At 39.9% G+C, this 20,101-nt stretch overlaps 3 protein-coding genes and 1 non-coding gene across 6 annotated transcripts; 3 read left to right on the plus strand and 1 right to left on the minus strand.

Moving 5' to 3' along the window:
- Window positions 1–75: 75 nt before the first annotated feature.
- LOC132786854 (transcription factor Ouib) lies at window positions 76–1,662 on the plus strand. Its single transcript, XM_060793562.1, has 5 exons — window positions 76–303; window positions 375–1,042; window positions 1,109–1,216; window positions 1,295–1,405; window positions 1,473–1,662. The coding sequence occupies exons 1-5, from the start codon at window positions 169–171 to the stop codon at window positions 1,615–1,617; spliced, it is 1,167 nt and encodes a 388-aa protein (XP_060649545.1). The 5' UTR covers window positions 76–168; the 3' UTR covers window positions 1,618–1,662.
- Window positions 1,663–1,956: 294 nt separating this feature from the next.
- Window positions 1,957–3,315, plus strand: LOC132786855 (neuroendocrine protein 7B2). Its single transcript, XM_060793563.1, has 2 exons — window positions 1,957–2,144; window positions 2,203–3,315. Exons 1-2 carry the CDS (start codon window positions 2,126–2,128, stop codon window positions 3,051–3,053), a joined length of 870 nt encoding a protein of 289 aa, XP_060649546.1. The 5' UTR covers window positions 1,957–2,125; the 3' UTR covers window positions 3,054–3,315.
- Window positions 3,316–3,451: 136 nt separating this feature from the next.
- LOC132786850 (chitin synthase chs-2) lies at window positions 3,452–19,035 on the minus strand. 3 transcript variants are annotated; one of them, XM_060793555.1, is made up of 11 exons: window positions 18,896–19,035; window positions 11,710–11,950; window positions 10,308–10,551; window positions 9,018–10,247; window positions 8,554–8,824; window positions 6,560–8,487; window positions 5,932–6,108; window positions 4,907–5,107; window positions 4,477–4,842; window positions 4,218–4,319; window positions 3,452–4,161 (listed from the first exon to the last, which is right to left on the minus strand). In XM_060793555.1, exons 2-11 carry the CDS (start codon window positions 11,829–11,831, stop codon window positions 4,003–4,005), a joined length of 4,800 nt encoding a protein of 1,599 aa, XP_060649538.1. In that variant the 5' UTR covers window positions 11,832–11,950; window positions 18,896–19,035; the 3' UTR covers window positions 3,452–4,002. The 3 variants fall into 3 exon arrangements, with proteins under 3 accessions (XP_060649538.1, XP_060649537.1, XP_060649539.1); XM_060793554.1 differs by lacking the exon at window positions 5,932–6,108 and adding an exon at window positions 6,250–6,426; XM_060793556.1 differs by lacking the exons at window positions 5,932–6,108; window positions 18,896–19,035 and adding exons at window positions 6,250–6,426; window positions 18,788–18,885.
- On the plus strand, window positions 14,583–14,655 carry Trnar-ucg (transfer RNA arginine (anticodon UCG)). Its single transcript has one exon. It is a non-coding gene; the product is annotated as a tRNA-Arg (tRNA).
- Window positions 19,036–20,101: the final 1,066 nt, after the last annotated feature.

Genomic DNA, 20,101 nt, shown 5'->3' on the forward strand with positions numbered 1-20,101 from the left:
TAGCCATTTCGATTAACAATCGAGACCATCAACTAACATTTGCAGAAATAACAGCAGTCAATCACATGTTAAATACTATAAACTCTGGTCACACTATTGTGTACGCTTTTGCGCTTGCTAAAATTAACATTGTCAGTGTTTATATTTATTTATTTTTTTTTATAAATAATGGATATAGGCAGCTTGAGTGAAGTTTGCCGCGTTTGTGCAAATAAAATAAAGGATAAGAAACGACAGCGCCACATATTTAACTATCTGCGCGGCAAACTTCTGCAAAATCTCAAGCTTATAACTGGAGTCAAGGTAATGAGCTTAGAGTAAAAATGCAATCTCCAAATAAAACAAGATTATTATTTTATGCTATTTTGTTTTAGCTGTTGCCAAATGAAAGTTTACCCAACTTTATATGCGAGCGTTGCAACTCTGAATTAGAGTTGGCAATCAAGTTTCGAGAGCGCTGCATCTTCTCACAGAATTATTTGGAGGACCTACTGAAGAAACAATACGAAGAGTTGTCGGCAAAAAATGAACTCTCTGAGGAGTTGATCGACGAAGCTGAACTGGAATACCAAGAAGAGCCTGTGGCCTTTGAGGAGGATAAGGTTTGGGAGGAGGAAAACTACACAGAAAAGTCCGATGATGATAATGTGAAACATATAAGTGAAGAAGCAGAAGAAATAGAGGAAGTATTCGAAATTGCAGAAGTAGAGCAAGAGGAACAGGAACAGCCAAAGAATAACAAAAGACACATGGTGTTGTTGCAAGAAAATCGCCCAACTAAGCGTCTGCGGAACTTCTTTATATGCGAGGAATGTGGCGGATTCTTCAATAAAGAAAAAGACTACAATAATCACATGAAAGGGCACATGGAGCACAAGGAGTCGCCACAGTTCTTTCCATGTTGCCAGTGCACGGCACACTTCTCAACAAAGACAATGCTAAAACAGCATCGACGTGACGTGCACAATGGAAATCGACTTTTCAAATGCGGCATTTGTGGCGAAGAATTTTTGGAGCACACTGCCAAGCAGCGACATGAGATGTTAGTATTTCTGCATTCTTCGAAAGACACAATTGCATTAATAGTCTTTTTTAAACTTTCCAACAGCGCGCACAGCAATGAGCGACCATATCCCTGCCTAGAATGTGAAGAGACTTTTACTAGCGTTGCCGAGCTGCGCTTACATTCCGCCACTCATTCTCTGCACACAACAAAGTAATATATTAGAAGAACTTTGCTATAAACTATAAATAACTATAAACTATTATATTGTAAACTTGTTCTGCTTTATAGAGAAATAAGAGTCGAAGACGAAACATTTCCATGTGTGCAGTGCGAGGAGAATTTCGACAGTGACGCAGAACTTCGAGAACATTTTGAAATACACTGCCAGGGCTTCTTTAGGTAATGAATTTAATTAAACTGATAAATCCAGTATTTAAACTGATATTCCTATATCTTATTTTGTCAGGTGTGAGCCCTGTAATGAGGAATTTGCAACCTACAATGAACTGAATAAACATTCAAGTACTTACGCACACCAATGCGCAGTTAGAGACGAGATGGAGATGCTGTATGCTGAGGACGAGAATGAGGAAGAACAGTATTTAGATTAATAAATTACAACGACGATAAGTCAAAACAAGTAACAATAATACTGCTCTCTTTTGTCCTTATTCAAAATGGGTAGCGGGTATTTCACAGTCGAGTACACTTAACTGTAAGAAACCCTGCGGGTAGCGGGTATAAATACTAATGTATATAATATGAAGTCAAAACTTTAGGGGGTTATCCCTTAACAGCAAAAGCCGCTAACAGAAGCTTTGTTTAACATTAATATTTAAGCTTTAACATTAAAGGAACAGATTACAGCGCCTGCGCCTGGAAGCGCATTCTTATCAATGTTTTATACATATGCATAGTATTTACTTATATGAGGGTCGAAAGCGTATGTTGCGTGTATTCGTTGTATTCAACTGGTTGTCACCACATCACAAAGCTGACTAGCTCAATATCGTTATACACACCGACAGTGGAAACTGTTACAGCTGCTGCTGTCGAAAAATCAATAGGAATTAAAACATCGACGTAAGCAAAGCGATATCAAGTTTATAAGTGCGCAATATGTTCGCCCAACCGAAAGGTAAGTTCAATAAAAGTACATTAAAGTGCCCAAAATATATATTATTAATTTTGTGCAGGAATTTGTTTGTTACTGGGATGTCTCTCTGTGCTTTTTGAAGCCTCTGTGGCCGTGCAGGGATTTCAGTCTAAGGATAGCGTCTTTGCCGATGTCCTGCTGTCTGAATTGTTGAATCGTATGGACAACGATATGCAGGTGGGCTACTATGATGTGGACAACGAGGGAGATTTGGAAGCAGCTGCTGCCGCTGCCGCCGCAGCTGATAAGGATAATGTGGATCTAGTGACGCGTTCGGAATACACCAGACTGTGCAATGGCGGTCGCGATTGTATGCTGCAATCGGCAAATAGCAACCCATCATTGCGGGATCAGGAGTTCATGCAGCACAGCTCGCTGTGGGGTCATCAGTATGTGACCGGCGGGATGGGCGAGGGTCAGAGTCGTTACAATACCATCGTGAAGACCGATGCCAGTTTGCCCGCCTATTGCAACCCACCAAATCCCTGCCCCGAGGGCTATGACATGGAGACTATGGGTGGCAATTGCATCAATGATTTCCAGAATACCGCAATCTATAGTCGTGAATTCCAGGCTGCCCAGGATTGCACCTGCGACAATGAGCATATGTTTGATTGTGCCGACCAGGAGAACGCAGCTGCCAACGAAGCTGACAACAGTGATATGAATGCTGCCGTCGAGAAGTTCCTCATGCAGCAGTTTGGCAACGACAATAATGTGCTGAGCAGTGCTAACGGAGTGGTTAAGAAGGCCGCTCACATGGCCGGACTACGTATGGATACTTTACCCAACCCATTCCTTCAGGTTGGCCCAGACGATCGTCTGCCTATTGCAGCCAAAAAAGGGCAATATGCTCTTCCACTAATCTATCTCCAGCTACAACATGTTTGACATTGCTTAAAATTAGCCAAAAAAAAGAAAAACCTAAACCACATATTGAATGTCTTTATTAGTTTTAGTCTGTCTAATTTGGGCATTTTTTGAAGACGTTATGTGTCTATTAAGTATTATCACAGTTTATTCTAAATGTTATCCCTCCCGCATAAGTACAGCTCATAGCAGCTTCCAAGTATCCATCAAAAATACATATGTGTCCACACCAATAAAGTTATTCAAAATAAACTAAGGCTTAAAGCCAAAAGAAAAGCAATAAGTCAAGGTTATGGTTATTTTGATATGGATAGGAAATACTATTAATTAATTTATCTCGAATCAAAAAAAAAAAAACATTATTAAGAATAATCAGAAGGAGTTTATTGTATCTCTCGTAAATTATTTAAACCAAACAAACCAAGAAACAATTATTCGAAATTAATCATCATGCGCATTTATTGCTAGTTTCAAAACAAGGGTTTACAAGATAATTGAGTTAATTAAAAACTATTAAGTACTATAGCAAGATTCACTGTTGTATGTAGTTACATGTATAAATAGGTCTCCTTTCAACTGCCGCACTTTCAAATCAGCTTTACATTGAGTATTATGTGTCAGCATTCACTGGTATTGTAGTTGGACAATCCCGTTAAATCGGGTCGCCAGCATCACAATTTCTTAAACCTAACCTAACAAATGATATATATTTATAGTACATAGAGTATGAACGATGTAGCCACGCTCCCTTGTAGGCGTGGCTAACACGCCACCATTCGATAACATCACTGGCAGTGTGGTTAGCTAAGCATAATATTCGTTGTGTATTGACAAGGATCCTGCAATGTCCTTTCTATACTTATTTACAAATAAGATTCTTCTTTTCATTACTTTTTTTTCTTGACTAAAAACTCGATTTGTGAATTCTAACCTAACTTAATGATTCGTTATCTGTTTCAACATATTCGGTTTACATGCGTCCCGTATTATTGCCAGTAGTATTCTGACCCCAGGACACTTGATGTGGATTCCGTGTGGTTAAGCGGAGAGAGTTTCCTTCGCCGTCTTCATCAATAACATGCTCGTAGCCCTGGTTAATAGTGCCGCCTCCATTAGAGCCATAGATTTGCTAGAATTTCAATTATATTTGAAATTTATATGCAAAGAATGGTATTTAGCATTTACCTCTGCGGGTCCTCCATTTACGTTAAACACATCCTTGATGCTGATGCCGGCATTCGAGACACGACCACTTCGCTGATTGGGTACTGCACCATTATTATTTACCTGACAAGAACGAAAAGTGAAAATGTAAATATGTGAGATAAGCAATAATCACTTTCGATTAACATATTAACATGTTAAATAAACTTTCTAAAGTGGCTATCTTTACTATCTAATATATATGATTTATACTATATTATAAAATCAGACATTGTCTTACTGGTAACGCAGTGGTGATGCCGTATTCGTTCTTGGCTCCCAAAGTCTGCATGGCCGACTTGCGTCTTTCCGCCATCACCGAGTTCTTGCGCACTTCCAAAGCTCGAATTGTCTCCGCTCGCATGGTCAGACGGCGGGTTAGTATTGGAGTCGCTGGATTGTTCTCAGCATCGGCGGTGAGCTTTAGGAAACGCTTCTTGAAGGCCACATCCAAGGTGCCAATTTGACGACGCGGCTGTCGAGCCTTCTCCAAATTCTGAATGGTCTTGCGCCGTGCAATGCGGTCGGGTCCTGACCCTGAATCATTATCATAATCTCCATCAATGCCTTGTAAACGTTGTAGATTCTTTACTATTTCCACAGCGTGCTATGAGAATACATTTGATAATATGAGTAAAATTTGTAGGAAAATATCGATGCTTTGACTTCACCTTATCTATAAGTTGATCCTGCGTTAGATCTTCCGATTTCTTTTTGCAGAAATTCAGTTCGGTGGAAGCCAAAATATGGGAGATGGTACCAAAGCGATGGAACAACATCGCCGTAAATTGTATGACCAAAATCAGGGCAAAGAAGAACACAAATACCAGACCAATGGGTTCCAATTGCAGATACTCCTTGGAGATGTGAACCTATTACAATTATCCATATATTAGTACAAAGCTATATTGAGTTCGGTTTCGATATTTGTTAGTAACATTTAACGATTGAAGGAGGTTCGGATATCGGATTGATTCTGGGGGCTTAAGGCAGAACATAGTACCAATTGTCGGTGATAGTGCTATGTTTATGTGTGATACCATACAAGTGTGTTATATGCTGGATATTTTCGATTTATTTTTGTTGTTTATTGATATGAAACATGCTTTGATCTTGATATAACTCCTGCATGAACATCCTGATTTTTTTGAGAAAGTTGTTTTTTTTTTTTTTTATGGCAACTGTTAGCGTCTGCTTCATGTAGTTGTTGTTGTTGTTTCGGATGATAAAGTTTTGTTGTTGTTTTTGTTGTAGTTGTTGTTTGGTGAAATGCCTGAACCATTAGGATGGGTGGTTGGTTTTCCATTAAGAGGATACACAAACAAAACGAAACGCCTTAGAAACATAGGTACATATATTATACATAATAGAGTATTAGAAACAGTCATTAGATATAATATGCATATGTATATGTAACTTTGATTGAACATGTGTGACGTGACATGTGTGAGCAAGAAGTAAAGAGAGCCAGAGAAAGAGCGAGGAATAGAAAGGGAGTGTGAGAGAAGTTAGAGGTTCCCTTAGGATAAGAGTTACACACACACACATATTGAGAAACACAGTACAGAACAGTTTTTGTTTGATTTTGATTTTGATATTGATATTTGGTAGTATTTGCGAGTAGAGTCCATAAACAGAGTTAGGAAATTGGTTTTGATTATTTAAAATTGATATTGTAGGAAATGTAATTTTGAACCTCAGATGTCTCTTCGATATACGTAATGTTCGTTTTGACGCCCAACGGCCAAACGATATGCAATTTATCCTTATTCAGTTGCAACAAGAACACAATCAACACGAACAAGGCGTTGGCCATGAAAAACGCAAACACCGACTTATTGCGCAGCTCTATCAGATCGGATGCAATGCGGGCCTGAAGATCCCGTTGAGATCGTAACCGATATGCATTTGTCGATATTTCAATATATGCATTTTTTGTATATGTTTTTGGTTTTTAGAAAGAGAGAGAAAAGAGAGAAATATGTTAGTGATGTTTGGAAGTGGCATTATTTACCTCCTGACTGGACTCGTCGTAGGTGATGTTCGTTCGCACGCCAAAGGGCCACTTGACATGGATGTTGTCCTTGTTCAACTGCAGCAGGAACACGATCAGCACGAACAGAGCATTTATCATGAAGAACGCGAACACAGATGAGTCGCGCAGCTCTTTGAGATCTTTCGCTATGCGGGCCTAAAAGAATGTTATCGAATATTTTGTTGGGATTGGCGACGATCCTTTGTTTCATTGGGGATTGCTTAAGATCCTTTTTGGCTAAGGTTTTTCGTTTCCGCTAATGTAAGAGCTGAAATTGTCTTTGACTTACCTGTTCCACGGGATCGTTGTCAATGGGATAGAGATACTGATCGATGAGATCCTTCCAGAACTGAATTTCCGAACTGGACAAAAAGTCCACTTCGCCCTTCCGCACATCGGGATCTTCAATCCAGTAGGGATTCGTAAGGAAGTCACGTTCCTGCTTGGGTTCTGCCGAAGTATCCGAATCCGATTCGTCTGATTCATCGCCAGATTTCTCAGCCACAGAGGACAACAAGTGATGATCCTTGGAGCCACTTGAAGTGGTGCGACGTCGATTGTGACGCGCATGATGACCATGTGGATCGACCGCGCTCTCAATGGTATCCATGCGTGTCTTAATGGTGTCCAGGGACTCGGCAATCGTGGTAAGCTGTTGCTTCTCATCAGAGGTCTTGCCATGTGTGCAGAAGACACAACGGAACAATCCGGCCAGTGAGAACTCAATGGAACCCTCCTCATCGTCGTTGTCGCCAATGCCGCTCTGGAGGAAGCTCAACATGCTCTTTTGCTTGACGCGTTTCTTGGCCTCCTCGGCCGCCTTCTTTTCGGCTTCTAATTCCTTCTTGGTCTTCTTGGCCACTACCTCGCGAGTGCCCCATGAGACGACATTCAAGTTGATGATGGAGTAGAGAATGAGCAGCAAGTACATAGAGGGTATAGACAGCAAATAGATTAAGCCGCATGTTATACACCAAAACTCTTGCGGATGCAAACATGCGGCTATGAAGAATGACCCCACCATCGATATCAAGAAGATGGCCGAGGGCGAACCTATGCCGTCCTCGCCCAACTGTAACGCAGTACCCACAATGACGGCCATCATAATCAGAGCATAGCAAGTGGACAGCACCTGGGCCACAAACAGCTGTATGTTGGACTTGCAGGTGAAACAGATCAACATGAAGCCCAATATGGGAACAATATTGTAGTGGAAGGATGTCCAGTTGTCAATACGAAAGGCGGCGACGAAAGCACCCACCAACATAAGGAAAATAGTGCCGGGTCCCAAGATGGTGCCACCCATTAACATCATTTGATAGAAAACGTACAGCAACGAAATGTTGTCATTGATCTTAATCGTGCGCTTCGCATCGCCCAGCAGATCCATGATGTTGGCAATGGTCGAGGGCACCCAGCGACGTCGCTGATTGTAGAATTCATTGAAACCCTCCGGGCAATGTGTGTAAGCATCCGAGGCAGCCGAATACTCGACACGATAGCCACGCTGCAACAGCAGTGTGCACAACCAACGATCTTCGCCCTGATCATACTGCACATAATGCCGCGCCTCGGTCGGTTTTGTAGTGTACTTCTTCATCACGTTGTCGTCCATCAGGGCTTTACCACGGAAGAGCGAGAAGCAGCCGGGGGAACAAAGCACACAGCCAATCATATGCTCGGTAGCCTTTTGCAGCCAATGACCGATTGCGTACTCGAAGAGCTGATACCACACCATTGGACCGGAGCCCACGGGATGAATGCGTCCACAGGCAGCGCCCAGATTGCGATTCTTCTTCATCAAATCAACTAGCAGAGTTACAGCATTGGGTTTGAAATCAATGTCGCCGTCGAGGGTCAGTAAATAAGTGTTCTCCGCAATGGCATCCTTGCGATCCACAGAGATGGGCAGCTCCATTAAACGATGACCCAGCAGATAGTACATATACATCACTTGGGACCAACGCTTGCGATGACGAATGCGATCCTTATCCTTCAGATGCGATATGAACTTGGTTTTGCCGGGCAAAGTCCAAACCAAACGACCGCCATAGGGAGTCGGGTATTTCTTGGGCGGACGCAGACGAATTGTGGTCTGATGTATTTCGGAGGCAGCTTCATCCATGGTGCCAATCAGCAGCTTGACGAAGCGATTGCACTGAATGTCATCATCACTGTGATCCGAGATCTCAAAGGCGTCGTCGAAGAAGATGTGGGCTGCAAAAAAAAAAAACGAGAGATTAAATATTGAGGTAAAAAATCGAGAGATAGTGGGGAACTTACTTTCAAATTCGTAGTAGTCCGGATCGAGGACACGCAGGTATTTCTGAGCCACACGACGAGCACATTGATCTTCGTCCATGCGCATAATACTCTTCAAGAACTCCATCATCTCGTCTTTTGTCTCGTGCCACATTGTGGCGCAAGTGTAGATGCGTGTAATGTTGTCCGATGACTTAATAGAGGGTTTGTTGGGAGCCGAAGAACGATCCGTGTGCACTGAAATGGTCTCGTAGTACTCGTCGCCCTTCTCCTTCTCAATTTCGGAAAGATCCTGAAAACGAAATCGAGATAATTATAGTGGGTAGTGCGGAAGATTACAATTACATTTTTTACGACTAAACCATTTGAACTAGGCATACATTATTATACTTATGATTTTAGGGGGTATAATTTAGAGGTAAAATTGACTCTATGACAATACCAATTAAATATAAGTTAAATAAGTTATTCTGTCTTCAACTTACTTCAGTTTTAACATCCGCTTGATCATCGCGACGTCTGTTCAACGCCATAGACTGATCGATGAGCAGGGCCGAGTACATGGGTCGAACGAAGAGTTTCTCCGTGGTGGCCAATCTCTCGCACTTGGGCGTCCAAATGTGCAGCGCAATCCAGGTCTGACTGAGTAACCACAATATCCAAGCCCAAGCCATTTGTTCCGTGACAAAGTTGTTGAATCGGAAGTTCGATGGACTCGTAAAGAACAGATAATCCGGTATAGTGCCATGGAAGAAGCAGGGATCATCAATGCGAATACCACAAGCGGAAATCAAGAAAGAAACCGCAATGGGACCCGTTAGACTGACGGGGAAGGCATAACTGAAGCCCTGAATAAGAATTTTGCAGGCAAACTTGCCAAAGATGTAGCACAGATAGGCGCCAAAGACTTGCAGGAGGAGCACATAGATCACACTGTTGTAAGAGGCATCCACATCGACAGTGTCAATGTTGGCCGACTCCAAGGTGTCAGGTAGGACACCACCCAGGCCGGGTGGCAGTTCGTAGACGACAATCTTGTGGGGACCAAAGGCTTCGCTGTAGAGGCCAAAGAGGTTGCTGGGCTCCTCGCCGTTGGCATAGTAGATAAGCATGGTGACGCAGAAGAATAGCAGAATCTTCCACACCGAGAGGAACATGTGACAAAAGTAACGGGTGGCATGCAACTCCTCCTTGATGCGACCCAGAGTGCGCATTAGGCCCAGTGGCGACTGAGCCGACACATAGTTCTCCCACCAGCCGCAGGAGATCATCACACAAGCCACCGGAATGACCCAGAGCTCACGACGATTCTCCAGCAGTGGCCAGATAACTAAACCGGTGACTTGCGCTGCAATTGCTGCCAGATCAATGATCACTTTGATGAAACGTTTGCCCTCCTTGGCAGTACGTGATAACAGACCAAAGATGCCGGGGATGACGCACAAACAGTTGGTCAACATGGCGCCTTGAATCGCATCTATCTGCGGCAGCACCACGAACATCAACAACGCTGTGCCCATCGCACTCATGCTCTCCATCAGCCAGATGAAGAGAAAGTGTCCCGTCTTGGGCACTTTAAAAGTCTTGAAGAAACATATGCGCACGGCTCGAATCAAGGCGCCAAACTCGGGCAGTGAATACGCTATCACCAGTGCCCAGATCCAGGCTATGCGCTCCTCCTCTGGCAGAACTACGACGAAGCTCTTATCACGACCCTGTCGAAGAATTTTTTGAATTAGCCTTACGAGGAATTTAGTTAGCATTTCCGATCTTACCAGATCCTTGTTGCAGTACTCAATCTTGCGATCCTTGCGCACCTGTGAGGCCATGAAGAGCACGGTGCCCTTGGCTATAACGCCACCGGTTAAAACTATGATAAACGTAAATATATAGGCAAAGATTTTTAAAATCTTGATGGTTAATTCTAGACACTCCTGGTTCGCCGTCGAACCCGTCTCAATCTTGATCGGCGGATCACGGAACACATCCCAGCCTTTTGTCTCCTGAATGGTGCGTTGGCTAAGAAGGTGAAAATAGATGCAATTAAATAATTAATTAGTTTTTAATATGCGACTAGTTTCTTTTCTAATCTAATTTAAGCTTAAGGTAATGGATTGAACTTTGAGGAAGGTGTAAAATATATTGATGGTTCGTTTCTCTTTTTGAGATCCCCTAAACTTTAATTTTACATAAAACTCACGATGTACAAAGTTTGTAATATAAAATCATTCTTTCATAAGTTAATATGACTATGAAATTATTAAAAGTTTAAGATAAATTTGAATAATACTTGTTTTTCTATTTGAAAAAAACAAAAGTATTTATACTTAAAAATGTATTCAAGTTAAGCAATCAATAAAATATCTAAAGGAGCGTGATATGTTCTTTTATCAATGATTTATTACTATAGATTATTACTATAGAAATTTAACTTAAATATTTTACTTTAAGAAGTATATTTTTTACTATTATTGTTTTTTTTTTCAAATTTTTACAGTATAGAAACGTCGTACGTTTTAGTATGATCAAGAATGTTGGTTGCTTTTTTTTTGTTTTTAAGTTCAAGATCAATAGAAAATTACTTGAAATATTCTCAAATTTGAGAATATTCATTGCACTTTGAGCAGAAGTAATTGCATCTTGTTCATTTGGCTGATCAACCTTCCCTTATTTATATGTTATACTAAATATATAGTATGTACTTAGTTTATAATAAGTAGTATGTTGCATGCTCTTTGCTTCCGTCATTTCAAAATGCTAAGAGTAGTTGCCATTGGAAGTAGAGCTAGCATAACCACACCTTGCAGTGTGTGGTATAATTGAAAGTGATTGTCAGACAGCAAAAATGAAAAACAAAACAGCAGCAGTTGCTCAAGATCTGAGAGTAATACGACAGAGTACAGAGACAATTACGAATTCAGCTGTGGGAATGGCAATTAACATGCTTTGGTTCAACTTAATTTTTGTTCCGGTTTGCCAAAGAAGCAGCAAGAGTGAAAGAGAGACATATATGGACCACCATCTTTGTGGCTTGTTTGGTGGCAAGAAAATTGCAGCCAGCAATTTGCATAAATTTTCATGATAGATTGGCCGCAGCATAGTTGCTGCAGTTGTACTAAGACATGTTGTTTTGTTTTTATTTGTTGTTGTTTTGTTGTTTTGTTGCTTCGAACTTACCTGCCGCCATAAATATCGTGTGTCAGCGGAGAGCTCTCGTCGTCGGTGAAGTTGTTGTCATCGCTATCGCCATGCTCGCCACCGGCTGGCGGAGCCATCGGGCGATGCCGCACCGCAGACATCTCCCACGGTTCTTGCTAGCGTGCCCCAGCCCCAAAGGCCCAAGCCAAGCTCAAGCGTTCCACGTCGCCCTCCTCTTGCTTGCCACGCGATGCTTCTCGGTCTTGGGATGAAAATGTAGCTGCAATGCAGAATGCGAGAAATGGAAATTAATTGTCCGCATTGTCGATAAGCCGGTTTTAATGTATACACAAATTTATGGCCCCACTTCGCTCAGCTCTCAAGTTAAAAGCCATCGTTTCTTTCAAGGACTCTCGTCCTTTGACCTGCCACATTCTCTAGGCGAGAAGTTAACCGGTTTGCAATTTAAATTTAAATGGCCAGCTCATGCATTGAAATGAATTTAAGTTGCCTCATCTTGTGGTTAATGACTCATCTGCAATTTTTCGTTTCTTTTCACGTCCAGACATCCATTAATTAACAAACTTTTCCTCACATATTGTTTAAACTTTTCACTTTCACTTCACGCGCAACTCTACTAAATGTTTGCCCAAATATGCGCTGCTTTATTAAATTAGCTTTAAATTTATTTATTTTTTGTTTTATCTAAAACTAAGGCAAACTAAGTGGAAAGCCTTCGGCATGGTTCAGTAATTTGAGATGAAAAAACGAATAAAACAATATAAGTTTTTCACCTCATTTATAAAATTATGAAAAAGAGAAGAAAAAACTATTTGACCAAAACAAGCTTTTTATTTTATTAAATGAAAAAAAAAACAATTTAGATCGTGCAATTTGTGTTTATAGAAGGTATTTATGATTGATAAGTTGAATAATTAATTGTGTTAGAAAATCGTGAGAGTTTAGTCTCTTAGACTTAAGACAAACAAACTTGATAATCAAGGAAATCATCAAAATATATTTGCGAATAATTAATTTATGAGCGTTTTGACAATGACAATTTAGTATTATTTAAAAAATTATGACATGTTATTAACTTTCTCAAACTAGAGATATAATTTAATTGGAATAAATGCTTTTCGGCATAAAAATCATGCTGAGCACAATAGATATTTTTGGTAGATCAATGAGGAAAGCTTATTGAAGAAGTTATAAAACAATGAGAAAACTGAATTTATGACTTGTGATTTAAATCTATGACGATCGAGGAAATTACTAAATAATAACTTTTGATAGACAATAGTAAGTTAGTATTATTTTAAATATTATGACATGTGAACTAATGACAGCAACTTCTTATGCATGTATGTATTTCATGTTTTTGTCTTCCTCGAAATAGTGAAATAATTTAATTTGAATAAGCGAATTTCGGCAAATACTGAATTATGTTGCATACAAATTCTATCAAGCTGAGCATTTGTTAGTTTCCAAAACACACATTGATAAGTCAGTTCAGTCAGTGCTCACGGAACTAAATCCGCTGTTCGTCATAGCTTGTCTAGTTTTATGGTAATATCGAATAGAGGTGCTCGTCGGGCAGGCCACCAAGTATTCACATTGCATTGTTGTGTGCAAAGACCTTGTGCTACATGTTGGCAGCAGCAACGAATCGCATTGGATTGCTATTGAAGTTGTAGAAACATTGGAAGGCGTGAAGAAATTAATAGGCATATGAGTAAAGCGAACCAATTGAAGCTGTGACTAAATAAATGGGAATTTTCTTTTGGGTATCAATTTCATTTACTTCACAATTTCAATACAAAATAAAAAACTTTTTAAGACCGCGAAAACATTTGAGAAGAAGTCGTGCTAACATCTTCTATCTGCATTATCTAAGGAGTAGAAAACTTCGGGAGATTTCCGCATCAATCGCCGCCTGGTTCGGTATTTAACAGTTGATCGGGATTCTTCATTATTCTTCTTTTTAGAGGGAAAACTGATACAATTGTCAACTGCTTTTAAGGAATATGGTTGAGGTGGACAAATTCTAGATTGAGCAACTGATTTGCGGAGACTTGTTAATGACGTAGACGACGATGACTGGGGAAGTGAAAGCTGATCAGTTATGGCCCTATAAAAACAACTATGTGGCCTTGGCTTCGCTTGTTTCGGATCTATAAATGGCAACATGTGACGCGGAGGCCGAAACTTTGGCTGCAAAACGAGGCTAAGTAGCTCATAGTTAGTTTTGTAAGCTCTTAAATATTTGGTCAGCTGCTCCTTAGTCATCTGCTTGATCTGTTCTGATGTAGTCCTCGGTGCTCTGTCGCTCTCTTTGAATGAATACTCCTCATAGCCCCTATCAAAGCACAGCTGGCGATTTTCTATTATGTCATTATTGGCCTTGTTCTTGGCAGCAGACTTTCTCTGTTTGATCATTTCTTTAATTTTACAAATTTTGAACCTAAATAATAAATGCCTAAAAAACTGGAATTGATTTTCCGAAAATTTAAAAGAGAAATGATTCCATTAAAGCAAAGCTAGTCAGATGCATAGAAAAATAGGGAACAAGGCTAACGGATGCTGTCGGGCTTTTGGGTTGAGTTGCCAGTCCGGACTCCGGAGACTGCGCAGTAACCGCAATGACGGCATGTTGTCATTATCAGCGTCATAGCCATATGATAGCAACCCCCAATAATAGTCTCAGCTGCTGCCGTTTTCCCTTGCTGCTGCTGCTGGCGTCGCATCCACCCTCAACGCATTGTGTGTGCGTGTGTGTGTGTCTTTTTTGGGGTGTGGAGAATAAGGGTAGATTTTGCCTACGTTTCAGGATGCTCTACTCGTTTAATAGCCTTGATGTGCGCGCCTCTTTTGCAGCTTATAAGCCCGATACAAATGTTGTATTTCAACAGGACCGTGTGGCCTAATGGATAAGGCGTCGGACTTCGAATCCGAAGATTGCAGGTTCGAGTCCTGTCACGGTCGCAGCTTCAAAGCAATTTTTTGCACATTTTTACGTTTTTAAAATTTCTTGTCGACTAAAACGCAAAAGCATTTATGAATTAACTCTGTATGCTGAATGTACCTTTTAATATTCTTTTTTTTTAATTTAGAGACAATAGAAACTTGTTTTCGTCTTGGCAATTTGATGTAGAAATATGCAATTGACTAGCCAAGAAAAAAAAACATAAAAAAGTGGCAATAATCATAAATTAAACTAAAATTTGCACACTCTGTAAATTGTGAAATGCAAAGGAAGGGTCGGACTAAAACAACAAAAAATAATTTGTATAATGAAAATATTATTGAATACCCAACTGGAGGGATTACTGTAGTTGAGTAGCAATTTGTGTTACTTTTGCAACATTAATTAGAGTATAATTTGATCCCTAACAGTTTACTCTTATAACTGTTATAGGGTAGCTTTGTGTCGAGTTTAATTCTCGCACATTCTTGGCTGGTTTCGTGCTGTCCGTCGATTCATTTTATAAGTCTGATGTTGTGTCTCTAAATGTCAGCTGCCCCTGAGATCGGACTTAGTCTTAGATTATGAGTCAAGTGCTAATATATTAAGTCGTTAATGAGCAGAATAAGTTCGACTTCATCGAGTTTCTCATGAAACAAGTTGGAGTTGAGTTTATCGCACATTCGATTGGAAATTGATTATTCATGTATTGTAGATTTTAGCACAACAATTCCACGTAGCTAACCCTAGTTAACCTCTAGTTGCAGCCCACGACAACATAAACTACGTGCTCTCCATACCAAATATGAACTGTGCGAAGAGATTTCAAAAAGAAAGAAACTGATTTCGTATGCATAGCAACACTCTGAAAAAAAACGTAGATCTCTCTACGAGTACATACAGCTAGAAAAGTCGAGTAGTAAAGGATTAAAAAGCAGCAGCAGCAAAAGGCATGACAAAACGCAGACAAATCAGACTTATAGATCTTTTTGATAAACGACCGGTTCTTGAGTGAAGTCGAGTAACAGGAAAATAAAAGCAAATATTCCGCAGATCAGACCTTGGGCTGGGCAACAGCGTGTCGTAAACTGGTCGTTTTTATTCTTTTCCTCTCATTTTCAAAGATACAATTGGCCACAATGAATTGTGTGGCCATAACAATGCCACAGCTGCAGGCACTTTACAACATTTTGTGTTTGGGGCCAAGAGTCGATTAAATTTGCTTCAAAATTTGCTGGTGCAACAGTCATACATGTGTATAAAAGGCTTATGCAGTGGGTGGTTAGGATATGCCTGAAAACCTGAAAAGTATGCGCAATTTATTGCAACATTTTCAAGCATTTGATTATTGTACTTAACTCGCGTCGAGACAATTAAAAATAGAAATACCAGCTGTGGAGGCATAAAGCCAACCAGCCAACGGCAGCGGGAAGACAAATAAAAAGTGAAAGTCAAACAAAATGCTATAATAAATGTGAGCTATGAATAAGCTGTAATGTGCAACTGTTGTTGTTGTTTCTGTTGTTGGTGCTGCAAATTGATTGCCACATTTAAGCCAAGTAGTCAAAACGGGAACGAACAAACTTATTGAACTGAACCAATCCAAAGCGAACCGTACCGAAGCGAATCGGAACGGATCGGATCGTATCGGAGCGAGTTGAATGGAAGTGGAATTGACCACGCCAAAAGCTGCTCGAGCAGTTCAACTTGTTTTTCGGTGGAGTACAGGAAAAGCGAGCGATCGATCGATCGACTTGAGAAACACTCGTATGCACAAAGCAACACAATAATCGCCACAATAAATGCGGACAGAATGGTGACATGGACAAAGCATAGACCGGGCATCGACTGGACTGGCGACTAGCAAAACTGGGTGTGGGTTCAATGGGCAAAACTGACTGTGGTTGCTCTGGCCAGCCGTATAAGGCATTGATTTATGTTTAGCCCTGAGCAAGAAGGCTTTGTCGGTGATCGACTATTAGTGATCAAATCATTTTAATTTTCCTGTTTTCAAATCGCCAAAGTCTGCAGTTCAATAAACCTCGACTTCCACTCGATTGTGCTGTCAATTGAACGTTCTTTTCAGGTACTTTTTGCCAACTCATTAAGTCAACTTTTTGTTTGCCAACCACATTACCGTTATGCACATGCAAACACACATACAAAACAGCAAGCAGGTAAATAAAAGTGCAAGAGCTTCTTCTGACTCACAACAAAAAAACACTGAAGAATCGTTCTCTTCACAACTGACTCGATGTGCATTCCTAACTTTATGCCCAACTCTAAACAAAAAAGGCCAAACTAGATAGATCTAGAGATAGTCGATTCATTGAGCCATCGTGATTCACAATATTCCACTTGATAATTTTTTTACATAATGCGTAACTTAATGCTGCGCTGACATTTAATTGAGGGTTTTTTTCGTTGACTCTTCTTTAACCCAGGTTGAGATATGAGTTGTCTGTGGCATGACGCGTTTTTTTGTATTTAGGGTTTGGTTTCATTTTGATTTTTTCTTTCGTTTTCTTAACTTCAGCGATGACTGTGCCTTGCAGCTTCGAGGACAAGTTCATTAATTCATATGAATACGAATACGAAAACGAATAGGAATACGAATACGAATATGATTGCAAATGCGCTAACGATGCTGTGACTATTTTTTATGGTTCTTAATGTTTGTTAATTTCGTGTCGAGTTTTAATAGTGACAACACGCCTTCGATATGTATAGATGCTGACTACAAGAACAACAGTTATTCGCGCTTAAACAAAGAGAAGGTAATACACAAAGAAAAAAAGGTAAATAAACATTGCTTATTTGCTAAAGTTGTTATTTGACAGCCGCTGAGCACAAAAAATATTGTACCCAAAATTTAAATGAGCCAAGACCACAACGCGAGAGAGAAAGAGAGACTGGAACTTCAACTAAGAGAGAGAGAGAGAGAGAGAGGCATGGCTTTTGGCTCAATCTCTTGACTTTTTTGTGGTGTGGGCGTTGAGGCGAATAAAATTGACGCTGATTGCAAATGCCAAGCAGATGAGCCAGCTAGAAATCAGCTGCAAAAAAGAAGACGCCAACTAATACTAATTGACATTTGTTAAGCCGGAGTTTGAGGAATTCGGGGATTGGGAATTTCACCTCCCAGCAACAAAGTTCCAGATTTGTCAGCACTCTGTGAAATGGCAAGAAAATGATTAGCTAATTCATTTTTGTTGCCTCCATTTTATAGAACAACTTATTTCTAGGGCGTGTGTGTTTGTATTTTTGCGTCTTTTCTTAATATAGTTTATCACATTTAGTCTGCATTAATTTGTTTTTGTGTGTTTTGGGAAACGGGTTTTTTTCGCTAAACAACGCAAAATGATATCGAGTCTGAAAAATACAATAAAAACAAATGCAAATGCAAAATAGCCTGTTTTATTTAGACGGAGTTTGCATGGCTTATAAAAAGCAAAAGTGTTGCTAAAGTCTTACACAAAACCCGTTAGCTAACAAAGAAAATGAGAAGAAGTGAAAGATACAACAAAAAACACAGAAAAAAAATGAAACAAATCGTCTACTGAAATGGAGACTGGGTCTGAGAATGAGATTTTGTTTTGTATTTTTCTTTTTTTTTTCGTTTCTGCAACGCGCATAACTTTCACACAGTAGTATCAAATTGTACCGTTTGATGCCACGGCTGACGACGACGACGATGGCGATGACGATGAAATGGCACAAAACAAAATAGAAATGAAAATGAAAAAGAAAAAGAAATGAGAAGAAAAAGCAAACGTTGAATGGCTAAGAGAAATTATGTTGGCCTAGCAGCAGCTTCAACAGATTCGTTGTCACAAAGTGAATGTTGTCGAGAGTTTAATAGAATTATGCAGCACATTTTCATAGATTTTCACTTGATCAACATTGACCGTTATTCCGTCGTAAGTGGTAGCATACGTATGTATATTTTATGTGCCATGCGATGGCCTTTGCACACTTTTCACTTTTCTGTGCTCAGTCACCACTTGAGAAATGCGTTTACTCATTTATTTCATAGCGCCTGCGTGGCTCACAAATTTTCAATATTATATTTAGCATTTGATTTCTTTTCATTAATTTGTTTCTTTTTTTCTGCTTCTTCTTCTTCTTTGACGTTGCTCGTTTTTGGCTTACTTATTATTCGTGTTGTTGTTGTTATTGCTGCATTAAACTTTTAGCCAGTTATACACACAAACACACACTTATACACCTATACAAACGCACACGCATGCGCGCACGTACCGTTTTTGAGACGAAGACGAAGGCAGCGACGAAGTAGACGAAGTCGATGTCGAAGACGCAGACGTGATTTTTACTTTCGGCCTTTTCCGCTGTCCGCACAAAGCTCTTTTCGAGTTCGTTGTCTTCGCCAAACTGAATTGAAGTCTTTCGTTTTTGCTTATTGGAAGTGGTCGCTGCTGTGGTTGCTTGGTCGCCGCTCTTTTCGCTGTTGCTGTTGCTGTTGCCATTGGTGACTGGAAGTGAATTTTTATGAGCGCGTTTTTTGTTGTTGTTTTTATTGAGATTCGGCTGGACTGCTTTGTTGTTGTTGCCCCATCAGCTCTTGTTGATGTGGCTTCGGCAACGAAAGCTAACGGTTAAACAGGCGATGGACTAGCCAAATACAATTACTTCTATTTCTTCTCTCAATATTTTTTATTTTCAGTTTTGAATAAGCTGCATTGGAAGTACCACACACATACATACATATAATTATTTCATACATGCATACGATCATACCAGGTTTTTTTGCGACAACTTTGTCGAGGTCGTCTGGTTTCTTGTTTTTCATTTCTACGATGCCGTTGTCTGTCGAGTCTTTCGCTGTTGCTCCAATATTCCAAATGGCAAGCAACTAAGAGAGCGTTGCAATTGGAAGTGCCAGCTGTTGGAGTCATTGGAAAAGTTGCTGCGCATGCGCAGCATCTGTAAGAAACAATAAATAACATTTGAGCTACATGATTATTAAAAATTAATTTACTTTTTTAATTGTAATCAATTTTATGATGCATTTATTTATCTTCAATCAATCATTTATTTGAATTATACTGAATAATAATACATATTTGTTTTTTAATTTATTAGCGCGTAATGGTTTAAGCATAACCGATAATGCATAAAAGTATGCAACATATTAAATCACTTTCAGTTTTGACACACAGATGGCGCTTTCCTCTTTTGCCTACCGTGTCGATAAACCAAGGTCTGTAGCATTGCAGGCCAGCTAGCAAATGAAATTGACACTGTTAGCAGCATTACAACTACGGTTTAATATGAAATCTGATTAAATATATGATAAAAAATAGGCCACTTAATTCTGTTTGCTCTCGAAAGCTCTATTTACAATATAGGTTATGACAACTTATTTAAATGCAATAATTAACATGAATAACATTAATTATATATGAACGTTTGCACTGATATAACAGTGTTTTAGCATATTCTAGT

Source organism: Drosophila nasuta, chromosome 2R, assembly GCF_023558535.2.
Source record: "Drosophila nasuta strain 15112-1781.00 chromosome 2R, ASM2355853v1, whole genome shotgun sequence".
In the NCBI taxonomy this organism is placed as follows: Eukaryota; Metazoa; Arthropoda; class Insecta; order Diptera; family Drosophilidae; genus Drosophila; species Drosophila nasuta.